General features: G+C 32.5%; 1 protein-coding gene across 1 annotated transcript in view; it reads left to right on the top strand.

Annotated features, from left to right (window-relative positions):
• LOC118917090 (uncharacterized) overlaps positions 1-11,627 on the top strand; it is an 86,761-nt gene extending 75,134 nt beyond the window's left edge. Inside the window, exons 2-6 of the mRNA XM_057504969.1 lie at positions 896-1,135; positions 9,951-10,016; positions 10,257-10,320; positions 10,743-10,829; positions 11,578-11,627. Of these exons, the coding sequence (XP_057360952.1) occupies positions 896-1,135; positions 9,951-10,016; positions 10,257-10,320; positions 10,743-10,829; positions 11,578-11,627 (507 nt within the window). The remainder of the gene's footprint in view (positions 1-895; positions 1,136-9,950; positions 10,017-10,256; positions 10,321-10,742; positions 10,830-11,577) is intronic.
• The last annotated feature ends 1,804 nt before the right edge of the window (positions 11,628-13,431 follow it).

Below are 13,431 nucleotides of genomic sequence, written 5' to 3'. Positions count from 1 at the left end.
ACTGATTGTGGTGATGGTTGTACAACTCTGTGAATATATAAAAAAAGAGTATACTTTCAATGGAGGAATTGTATGGTATGTGAGTTATGTTTTATTAAGATTGTTACCAAAACAAATAAACAAAACAAAAATTAACAAGTAAAGATCATAGAATATTTATCTTGCCCCATAATTGTTTCATAATTCCTAGCTATCTTTAAGCCATGTATCAAAAGTAGAAACTACAGTCTGACAACATCTGAAATACGCAAGAAAACCTGGTTCCAAACTAGCCTGCAAACATTTCTATTTTCAAATTAGTTCAATTGTTCTCATCAGTGTACAGAGACATTTCCTGAAAATACTCAGCAATATTTCTGGATGTTTGCATTCTTCTCCTCAATTATACTATTATTCAATCTCTAATGCACATTCTCAACTACTTGTATCACTTCTTTAAAAGCTAGGGGTTCTTTCCCTAACTCGTTGCATTGTTTCCCTCTTCTCTACTCTTCTGGATGGTTCTGAAACACCTGTTTTTATTGCGTCTTCAACCATGAAATTCCCACACCAGGATTTTTTTCCCACATCAGAACTCAAAGCAAAATTTGGACTTCCTTTTTTTCCCACAATGTATTCTGACTTTGAAAGGGGCAGCATCTTGGCACTTGAGATACAGGGGCACTGTGCAGTCCAGTCCAAAGTATTACCGATAGATTTACAAAGTATGCAAAGATTAACTGTTATTTCCTCCTGTACATACTGAAAGCCAGAGTTTTTGTATGGTCCAAAGATGTCCTTTCAATCCCCACTAATCATAACACTTACTGGGTTGAAGGCTCTGGGCCTTGAAATTTGAAACAGTCATAAAATCTCAGGACTATCATCTGAAAGGACACATGCTGTTCATGTCTAGTTATTATTGTATATCCTCTTTACTGTCAAACAACCACTTGGTGATTTAAGTATCTGTACATCGATATCTGCTTATCATATTCCCATTTCAGAGTTCTTCTATGGTTCTGCATTAACGCACTGCTTACTATCTTCTGTTTCAGGATGGGGAAATGACACCACTCAGATACAGACTTATGAAGAAGGTCTCTTTTATATTCAGAAAAAGGAAAACACCCCTCAGTTATTTTTGACAGATGATGCAGATACCTTCTCATAGAAGAGCCAAAAACTAGCATGTTAGCTTTTTAAAGAATACAAAAAAATGTATTTGCTCTGCTATCATATACTGTTTAGACTGAGTTGCACTAGAATGTTTTTTTTAATAAACAACAACTCTGAATACCCTTGTATTTATTTCTTAATTACCCAAGCAAACTTTTTTGAGGCATAGTTAATGCAACATCATATTAGTTTCAGGTGTACAGTGTAATGCATTGATATTTGTATATATTGCAAAATGATCACCACAGTAAGTTTAGCTAATATCTGCCAAGAAAACTTTTGATTAAGTCACATAAATAAAATAGCACCACTCATTAGGTATTACACAAGCTTAAATAGGAAACTGGTTTAGAGCAGCCATTCTCAAGTGTGTCTGATCATCAGTACAATTAGGAGAGCTTTCTTTAAAATCCATATTCAGAGTCAATCAGTAAAGTACTTACTGAATATCCACTGCTATGTCCCAAGCACTGTTATATGCTCAATGACCAACAATGATACGATTTTTATAGTTGAAGATCTATTAAATCTTTTAGGATAGAGTGAAGAAAGTTATATTTTTAAAAGCTCCCCAAGAATTTATCAAATACAAATTCCCCAAGAATTTATCAAATATCTTATGGAACATTCAACTCCAATTCCCTTTAAAGGAAAATGAAAGATTCCAACTGAGAATTGAGTAAAACATTGCCTCAATACTGGACAAATATTACAAAAGAAATAAGTCTACATAATAATCTTATTTCTAAGTGGGAATATAACAAAGAACATATTGGCAAAGAGCAGCCAGCAGAATATTTAAAGAATACATCCTGATAAAGTGAGAGTCAGTCTGGGAATGTCAGAAAGAATCAAGATTAAGAAACCTTTTAATTAAAATAATTTAATTTTCATAAGGAAACAAATCATACAAATATCCATTATGTCCATGAGTGCTAAAAAGACATTCTATAGAATGCAAAATTCATTTTTAATTAAAAAACACTTTTATTAAACAATGTTAATTTATTTTTATCTATCCTAACAAAGAAATATCCATCCCAATAAAAAATCCAATATCATGCTTACTGATAAAACAAGTTAAAGTATCCTGCTGAAGTCTGGATAAGACAGGGATGTCAACAATCACCACAATTACTAACATAGTTCTGAAGGTACTAACCAATGCAGTTAGATGGGAAAAATTAAAAGTACAAAACTTGGAAAAGAGAAGGTATAAATATTTTAATTCACAGGCGGTGATTATATGCATATAAATCTTGAGAATCAATTAACAGTATTCAGAAGAATGAAGATAAAGTTAAATTAGATAAGACCAAATTAATACCGAAAAGTTAAAAGCACTTAGAAGAAAAAAGGTCAAAACAACTTATAAAATGCCCCATTAAAATAACAATAAAAAAGATAAAATATCTGAGGATAAACTTGACAGAAAATGCACAAAATCCATATAAACCTAAATGTACTACTAAGGAAAAAATTACAAACCTATGAGAAGGTATACTGTGTTCTTGGATAGGGAGACTCAACATCATAAAAATGTCAATTCTTTCTACCCTTAAAAACTTTTTAAGACAATCACTAAAAATTGGTTCAAGAAATTTTTTTTAAAAAGAGATGATTCCAAAATTGTAATTTTAAAAAATCAGGCATAGAGAGTTAAGAATATTCTGAAAGAAAAAAAGAATTGGGACTAACCCTTAATTAATATGAAACATTTTATAAAACTATAATAAAAATATGTTATTGGTAAATTAATTGAATAGAGTATAGAAATAAAACTGAATACTACAGCAGTTTTTACATGCTGAAGTAGTGTTTAAATAAGGAATAGGGGAGATAAAGTAAAATAATTATTATTAGAACTATGTATCCATCTAGAAAAAGTAAATAAATTTGGATCCATACCTCATATTTATTATCAAAATAAGTTACATAGATTAATTATAAACATTAATCCATTAAGGGACTAGAGGATACTATCATTAAGATTTTATTTCTTTAAATTCTTGGATTCAGGAAAGGTGAGACATGAGGGGTGCCTAGGATGCTAGTACAGAACCACAAAAGACCCAAACAGCCAAATTGATCTTAACAAAGAAAAACAAAGCAGGAGAGACACAATCTCAGATTTCAAATTATACTACAAAGGTATAATAATCAACATAGTATAGTACTGGCAAAAGAAGGAAAAATAGACACAAAATCAATGAAACAGAATAGAGAGCACAGAAATAAATCCACACTTTTATGGTCAATTAATCTAAGACAATTAAGGCAAAAATATATAAGGGAAAAGATAGTTTCTTCTAATAATAAAATTAGACAGCTACATGCAAAGGAATGACACTAGACCATTTTCTTATACCATATGAAAAAATTAATTCAACATAAAGACGCAAATATAAGAGAAACCATAAAAGAAAAATAGTAAACTCTTGGACATCAGCCTTAGCAATATTTTTCTGGATCTGTCTCCACAGGCAAGGCAGACAAAAGCAGAAACAAGACGACATCAAACTAAAACACCTTTTAACAGCAAAGGAAACTATTAACAAAATGAAAAGGCAACATACTGAATAGGAGAAGATATTTGCAAATGGTATATCCAAAAAGGGGCTAATATCCAAGATATATAAAGAACTTATACAGCCAAAGAAATAAATCATCTGATTAAAAAATGGGCAGAGGACCTGAACAGACATTTTTCCAAAGAAGGCATACAGATAGCCAACCAACACTAAAAGATCCTCAACATCATTCATTACCAAGAAAATGTAAATTATAACTGCAATGAGATATTAGCTCACACCAGTCAGAATAGCTACTATCCAAAAGATAAGAAATAACAAGTATTGGAAGGATATGGAGGAAAGGGAACCCTTGTGCACTGTTGGTGGGATTACAAATTAGTGCAACTACTATGGAAAACAGTGAGGAGGTTCCTCAAAAAATTGAAAATAGAAATACCATACAACCTAGTAATTCTACTTCTGAGTATTTACCTGAAAAAACAAAAATGTTAACATGAAAAGATATATGCACCCTATGTTTACTGCAGCATTATTTGCAATGGCCAAGATGTGGAAGCAACCAAAGTGCCCATAAATAGATAACTGGATAAAGAAGATGTGGTATATATATATATATATATATATATGGTGGAATATTACTTAGCCATAAAAAAGGATGAAAGCTTGCCATTCTCAACAACACTAATGGACTAGAGGGTATTATGCTAGGTAAATAAGTCAGAAAGGGGTAAACAAATATCAAATTATTTCATTTATACGTGGAATCTGAAAAACAAAACAAACAAAAAATAGGAACAGACTCAAAGAGAGAGAACAAACTGGTGTTTGCCAGAGGTGAGGGCGATGAGGAAATGGGTGAAATAGGTGAAGGGGATAAAGATGTACACACTTCCAGTTACAAAATAAGTCACAGAGATGAGAAGTACAGCACAGGGAATACAGTAAATAATGTTGTAATACATTTGTATGGTGACAGATGGTAACTACACTTGTAATGTTGAGCATTTCATAATGTATATAATTGTTGAATCACTATGTTGCACACCTGAAACTCTATTATTATATGTCAAATATATTTCAATTAAATATAAAAGTTAAATAAATAAAACAGAAACAAAATATAAAAAATATAAAATATAAAAATCTGAAACACAAATGCTTTCCTAAATGTAAAAAATGCACTTTATTTATGCATCCTATTTGCTCTTCTTGCTTCACCCTAGTCTTCACTCTACCTTGAAAGTGACAAAGGAGAAAAAAAACAGAGAAAAAAGTAAAAGCCTAAAAGGAAGGACTAATACTTTTGATTACTTGAATTTCCACATGATCATAAGCTTAACACAAAAGAGAAAGACCAAAAAGACCCCAGAAAACTACAACACATGTCACACAGGTGAATTTCTGTAATATACAAAGTACTCATAAAAATTAATCAGAAATCATCAGAGAAATGCAAATTAAAACCACAATGAGATATCACCTCACACCAATTAGGATGGCCAACATCCAGAAGACAAACAGCAGCAAATGTTGGCAAGGATGTAGAGAAAGGGGAACCCTCCTACACTGCTGGTGGGAATGTAAACTAGTTCAACCATTGTGTAAAGCAGCATGGAGGTTCCTCAAATAACTCAAACTAGGAATACCATTTGACCCAGGATTTCCACTCCTAGGAATTTACCCTAAGAATGCAGCAGCCCAGTTTGAAAAAGACATATGCACTCCTATATTTATCGCAGCACTATTTACAATAGCCAAGAAATGGAAGCAACCTAAGTGTCCATCAGTAGATGAATGGCTAAAGAAGATGTGGTACATATACACAATGGAATATTATTCAGCCATAAGAAGAAAACAAATCCTACCATTTGCAACAACATGGATGGAGCTAGAGGGTATTATGCTCAGTGAAATAAGCCAGGTGGAGAAAGACAAGTACCAAATGATTTCACTCATATGTGGAATATAAGAACAAAGAAAAAACTGAAGGAACAGAACAGCAGCAGACTCACAGAACCCAAGAATAGACTAACAGTTACCAAAGGGAAAGGGACTGGGGAGGGTGGGTGGGAAGGGAGGGATAAGAGGGAAAATGGGGCATTATGATTAGCACACATAATGTAGGGGGGCGGGACATGGGAAACACAGTATGTACAGAGAAGACAAGTAATGATTCTGTGGCATCTTGCTATGCTGATGGACAATGACTGTAATGGGGTATGTGGTGGGGACTTGCTAATAGGGGGAGTCTAGTAACCATAATGTTGTTCAAGTAATTGTACATTAACGATATCAAAAAAAATTAATCAGAAAAAGGTCAGCAGGTCAATAGAAAAAAAAAGGAACAAAAGATAAGATAGTTCCCAGAATAGGAAAATAAGTAACTTAAATTTATGAGTGAAATAGACTATTTTTACAGCTTTCACTGAGATGTAATTGACATACAACATTGTGCAAGTTTAAGGTGTCCGTGTGATGATTTGATACACATATCTTGCAAGGTGATTACTACAATAATGTCAGTTAACAAATTCATCACCTCACAGTTACCTTTTGCATGTGGTGAGAATTGCCAAGGTCTATTCTCTTAGCAACTTTCAAGTATACATTGTTAATTATGGCCACCATACTGTACATTAGATCCCCACAACTTATTCGTCTTATAACTGGAAGTGATACCCTTTGACCATCTTCACCCATTCCCCCTCCCCTAGTCCTCACCCCTGTAAATCACCAATCTATTCTCCATTCTGTGAGTCTTCTTTTTCTTTTTATATTCTTCATGTAAGTGAGAGTATACAGTACTTATCTTTCTCTGACTTATTTCCCTTAGCTCAAGTTTTATCCATGTTGTTGCAAATGTGTCAACAAAAACTTAGATTGCTTCCATGTCTTGGCTGTTGTAAATAATGCTGTAATGAACATGGGAGTGCAGGTATCTCTTTGAGATATTCATTTCATTTTCTTCTGATCTATACCCAAAAGCAGAGTTACTGTGATCATATAATGACTATTTTTAATAAGGAAGCAAAACCCTCTTTTCGCTTCTTGTATAAAAGAATTAAAAGTTTTATAACCAGTGGTAGAGTAAACAATTAGCACTCCCATTATCCAAGAGAATACAACTTGGGATAGCTTCTATGGAAAGCATATGTACCAAAATCACAGATGCATATTCTCTTCGACCCAGAAATTCTGCTTCTGCAAGTTTATTTACAAATATGCACACCCATGTGCAAAATCACATATAAATAATATCATGTTCACCAAATCAGTGTGTGTAAATGTTTGGAAACAACCTAAACACAAAAAATTAGAAACAATTTAAATATATCTTCAGTGGACTAATTTAATAAAGAAAATTCATATAATGGAATATTATACAGAAGCACAAGGAAATGATATCCAAGATACATCATCATGTTAACAAAGCCAAATGCAACTACCTGTCTATAATGTGTCATATTTGTGTTTTTGAAGGAAAGGAATAAATACATATACATTCACATGGGCATTTGTATGGACATATACAATTCATAGTCATAATCATTTATTTACATAAATAAGCACATATATGCATGTACCTATTTGATTATATGTCCTGAAAGCCTCTGGAAGGAAACATAAGAAATGGTAGTGCAGCTTACTCCTGGAAGGCAGGAGTGGGAGGAAGGATTTTTACCTTTTTGCTTTTTGAATTTTAAATCATCTGAGTTTATGACCTATTTTAACAGAAAAATGTAGAATTTCAAAAGACAATTCACCAAATGATGTGGATAAGAGCTATGTTTGGCAGACTCAGGCTTTAGGGAATCTCAGATGTACAGCTACCAAAAATCTTTACTCTCTCAACTGAAATATTTCACAATCTGGTGGGGTAGTTCAGAGTTACCGCAAATATGCCCACCTGTTTTTATTCTGTCTACAAACCAAGAATGATTTTTATGTTTCTTTTAAGTCAAGAAGAATAGTATTTTGTGACACATGAGAGTTACATGACATTCAAATTTCAGCATCCATAAATTTTTTCTGTAACACAGCTACACTCATTTTGTTCTCTACTGTCCACAGCTGCTCTTGTGCAATAATGGCTGAGTTGAGTAGCTGTGAATAGTTGAGAAGCTACATGGCCTAGAAAACCTCAAATATTTACTATCTGCCTCTTTGCTTTAAACGTTTTTGATCCCTTTTTAGAAGTCCCTATTTCACTGTCTGCCAGAAGCAGAAACACTTCCTGCTTTCCCTGAAATAGAATAGTGTCTTGGTTTAAATGTCTGAACAATCCATTCTTAGCTGAACTGGTAAGCCTCAATATTCTGTGGTCTTGATAAATGTTTCCTTGGACTCCAATTGCCCAGAAGTCTGATGCTGACATTAGCTTTCCAAGAGTTACCTCGATGTCTTTCCCTACACACAGCTGTCCTTGTTTCCAGCTGTTGGGAAGGTGGTGGGAAGAAATGGCAGCTGAAGTTCAGGAATCAGAATGACTCATATTGCTGCTGAATAGTTGTGTGTCTCATGATACCTACGCCTGCCTATGCTCAACCACAGGAAGCCATCTAGTAGAAAGATTATTGCTTAATGCTTATGAGGTCCCAGTCCTATACCTCTAAAAAAAGTAAGTATTCTTAGGCTTAGTTTTCTAAAAAAGGAGGAAGAATATTTCATTCATTGGATCTCTAGTGTGCTTTTTTACCAGCTTGAAGTTGTTGGCGAAGTCATGTTTCTTTCTGTCATGAGTCTTAAAAGGTAAGTTGCAGGATTTATTCTTACCTAAAATTTACTTATATTCCAAGTTGGAAGATTAAATAAAATTATTAACAATTCAAAGTGTGTTATTTAACACTTTGGAGATAAAAGGAAAAAAATAGGGTTATTCAATAACAAGTATTTCATATGATTACCTGTTTATAGGATTTATGCTTAAGTCTATCTCTTAATCTTTTTGTTCCCAGCATCCTTTCAAAATTAAACATTTTAAAAGACATCCTATGTATTCAAATCATAATTCTTTTATTCCCTCACTATATAGTTATCTAATTTTTTCTTATTTAAAGAGAAGTCAGTGACCATAAAAACTTTTTTTTAGAGTTAAAATCAAAAGATACTGAAAAATGAATCTAGAAGGAACTCTCACTGAGATTTCTTTTGTATATTGTGAGTTGTTACAAGACCAAAAGGATGTGAGAATAGTCAAATATTAATAGCCTGTTTGTAAAAACTAAAACAAATCTAAATAACAACTTTAAGTCTTCTGAAATCTTTCACCAGATGCTCAATGGAAATGAGCATCTTGTTCATAACATCCTTTTATCTCTGGGTATAGAATTGATTTTTATTTTTCCACTTGTACCACAGTATACATGCAAATGACTTGGTAAGCTTGTTAAGCCATAGCTAGATTCCTAGATCCTACCCCAACACATTCGGATTGAGTGGGTCCAGGATGGTACCTGAGAAATTACATTTCTCATGAGCTACCTGGTGATGCTCTGAGTTCTGGGGCCCTGTTTTGAGTGACACTATACAGACTACTTTGCTGTTTTGTCAACCAAATTTTTACTTTAAGTCTTGTTGAAAATACGAGAACTTTAAATCCAATTGCACTGTACACTTTGGCTCAAACTTAATCACTTAATTCCACACTCTCTCTGTTCAGTAATGAGCTATTGATGGTTATTCATCACTTGGAGAATTATCAATACTGTTAAGATAATTTTTGCTCCTGAGATCTTATTGTATTTCCAATATGAAGTAGAAAAAGTGACCCAGAAGGAATTGTTAAGAAGCCACTCAGCAAATTTCATTTAAAAAAAAAAAAAGACAATTGCCAGAGTACCACAATTTTACTAAGGTACCTGCAGACTACAATGATTGTTAGCAGTCTATTGAAAATATGAAAATATTTTTATTATACGTCTTTACAGTTTCATAGTTTCATAGCCTTCTTCCTTGCACAAAAAAAAAAGTGGAAAAGCTTGCTGAAAGACGTTGTTTTAAACAATATGTCAATGAGATACATGAAATCATAAAACTGATGGCTTCATTAACAGATTATCCCTGGATACATTCATGGACAGACTTTGCCATTGCTTCCCAAAGAGACACAGAGTAGCAATGGGTCAATGAACTGTTTACACCTAAGTTATAGATGCATAAAAATGCAAAATACTAGTGGTTATTTTGCTGTTATACTGAAAGCATCTTTAGCCTTAAAACTAACTGGTGTTAAGTTTTCCCCCATAGCAGTGAAAAAAAATGTTTGCCCAAAATAAAGAAATACGAGAAATGGTACAGAATAATTTCATCATGCTGAATCTCATGGTACAGGACCACTACAATGTTTTCTTAATACCACAATTCAACAGAAAATTTGAATCCCTTTTATTTTATATTTCTAAGATAAAAGAGCTTAAAGAGTTGGCTGATATAGAATGCTATATGGAATTGTAAAAGACCAAAATACACAATTTTCTTAAAATGTTGTTCATCTAAAACATTTTTTAAATCAACCATCAACAACAATCCAATCCAGTGACATTTATTTTTCTCTTCTCCTGCTAGCATGAGACCACTGATAAGAATTTATCTCCTGATGGACAATATGTCCCAAGAATGATGTTGGTGAGTATGTGTTTAATTCCATTCTATCAGACTTACACTAGCATTCTTGCTTTTATTTATTTTTAAATGCTGGTTCAACTACTATTCTTTTTAAAGGGAAGTCATCCCTAACCCAGTCAATAACAGCTCTTGTTAGTTCTACAATCAAAATTCACTATATCTATAATATGTAAATTTTAAATTTTTTAAAAATTAACTGATGCTATTAAATCAATAAACCAATATATGTTCAATACAGTTCTCCAAACTGTATTAGCAGAGAGCTGTGACACATTAAAATAAGAATATAGGTTAACTAATCATGAATTTGCATGAATGTAAACTAATTTTGCTCACACATTGCTTAACATTTGTTTTAGAGTAAGAGACAAGAATGATTTTAAGAATATTTTAAATAAGACATCAGTGACATTTTTTTCTTGGCAGATCTTTCTTTAACAGTCACAGCTGATATAATTGGAAGATACTCCAATAAATTATATACATATGAACCCCAGGATTTAGTGTATGTAAGTATTCTTAGATTATCGTGAACAGTGGTATTAAGTGCTGACGCTTGACTGTTAGAAGGGTCAGCGATGCCCCACATCAGTGCTTCCACACAAATAGCGCTATCCACAAATCACAGTCACTAGGGTAGGTGGTGCTAGTAGTGTTTAAAATGCATCTCTTAGCTCCCACCAAAATCTGAACTTCTGGGCATCTCAGAAACTCTTTTTTAACAGGAATGCCTCATAGTTCTTCTGATCACTAAATTTAGAGACCATCAAAAAAAATAGAGCACACGTTGAAATTAAAACTTAAGAGAGCCAGTTCATTCTTCTGGTATCAAAAATCAGATATGATTTTCTCAAACTAATAATAAGTAAATCTTTTTCTCTTCCCCTCATGTCTATAAGCAAGGAGATACAGTCCAACTTGGGATTCAATCTAATTTTTACAACAGTCACTATTATCTTTAATAAGATAACAATGCCTGTCAGATCCAGCAATACTGATACAAAGGGATCAGTTAAAAAATAGATTCTCCCTCAAAGCCCCTCTGATAAAATTGTTTTAATATGAAGTTGATTAGGCTCTGAATGATCTAATCCTTGAATTTACATGTATACCTGTGGCACAATATTCTTTAATGTTGCAGATAGATTCCCATGTTTCCATAGCTATTAATTTAAATGGACCAATTTTAGATTCAGAGGTTAATCGATTATATAACATTTGATACTTTCATTTGCTAATAGAATAATGCATTTTTACTCAGTGACAGAAAACATGAAGAAAGCATTAAAACTTATTCAATCAGAGTTATAAGGGATTACCTCTAAGAGGTGAAAGGTCATTGAGAAAACCTACTTAATTGACTAATACTAAGTGTGCAAGTATATGGATTTTTTAACATTACCTTTTAGATTTGTAATGTGTTTGCAATATTCTTATGAAGGGAAATGTTTGACAGTAAATGTCAAAATCTGAGCATGACAATGTAGTAGCTTGAGTTCTGCCTGCATTAAGGGCAAAGACAGCTTGTCATGAGCTGAGTTGTTACGATGGAGACAGGAAGACCTACATAAGAGATGTCTGCACTGCTTGTATCTATTTCCTCACCTCTCATTCATGCCACCAAGTAAACTAATCTTAATTCTGCCCCTTCCACTGTCCTGAACCTACTAGTATAGGTCATAAATGATCTACATGCTGCCACATCAAACGGATGTATCTCTGTTTCTTATTTGAACTCTGAGCAGCATTTTTTAGAGTTAGCCACTTATTTCCTTTCTTACTTTAAATTAAAATAGACATCTGAAAACTAATAAATTAAGAGTATATTTTACAAATTCAACTACACATTTTCCTTTAATTATTGGGTGGATATTTAATACTTTTAATAATTTCAAGGTAAGTATAACTGCCTCTGGAAGATTGAAGAATTTCCCTAGTTTAAGTAGCAAGGAAGGATTATATCCATTCTGAAATTATCAAACATCCAATGCAATTCTCCACAGGAATCTTCTAGAGGATCAATACCATGTCTTCTATTTTTTTTAAAGAACACAGAAAATTTCTAATCTTTTATGAAAAAAAAAACCCATAATTAACTGGGAGTAATTCTCAGAATATTTCAGGTGGGCAGAAATTTTCCTAACTCACAGGATTTAACTGCATTTAAATAATTTGATATTTTTGAGACATAAGAGTATACTTTTATGAGATAGTATACAGTGTTTGATATAGACACCTGATTAATTTCAATGTTTCATGAGTCACAGAAAGAATGGTTCCTTCCAAGTTTTATTTGATCACTATTCTATTCATTTCAAGTAGACTTTTAGTAACTAATCTATTTGAATATAAATAGGTTACATGACCATCAGTACTAGATATCCATATATGCTACTTGCAAAAGAATATTAAATATTCTATTTTTTTTAATTTTAGATCAAATTCTGAAGTTGATTTTTAATGAATTTTTAAAGTAGATTATCTAATTTAGTAATTTAATGTATGAAGACTAAAATAACTGATTTTATTGTTGCATAAGTAGTGCAGAGGCAGAAAATGTCAGTGAACTGAGACCAGTGGAAACTTAGTTGCTGTTCAAAGAACTGAAAAATAAAAGAATATCCACTTATTTTCTTTAATTAGTATAAAAATGTTACTAATGATAAATTGATAATTCTTTATCACAAAAATGTGCCTTTGTATTTTAATATACATGTAACATTTTACTGTAGATATAATTTAGTTATGCATATAATTATACATACACTTATACTTAATATACATATATTATACATATTATTGATTATATTAGTCACTGTAGCCTTGTAACCAGTTTAGTGTCCTTCTGCGCCGTACTTTAATAATTAAACTTCATGTCTTAGTTGGTATTTCTGATTTCTTCATTTTATAAAGTTAGTGGTTGAGATTTGATCATTTATAAGGTTACCCCATAGCTTTGAAATTTAGGAGTATACTTAGTGTGTATGTACATACGTATAACTTTATTTGCATTTCTTGTAGTCTTGTAACCTCCAAAATAATTATTTATTCCTTCTCTGACACAACCAATGTTAAAAATCAATTTACCAACAACTATCTGAAATAGCATGCACAA

This window comes from Manis pentadactyla, chromosome 7 (assembly GCF_030020395.1).
Source record: "Manis pentadactyla isolate mManPen7 chromosome 7, mManPen7.hap1, whole genome shotgun sequence".
Classification (NCBI taxonomy): Eukaryota; Metazoa; Chordata; class Mammalia; order Pholidota; family Manidae; genus Manis; species Manis pentadactyla.
This window is presented reverse-complemented; position numbering and strand designations above follow the sequence as displayed.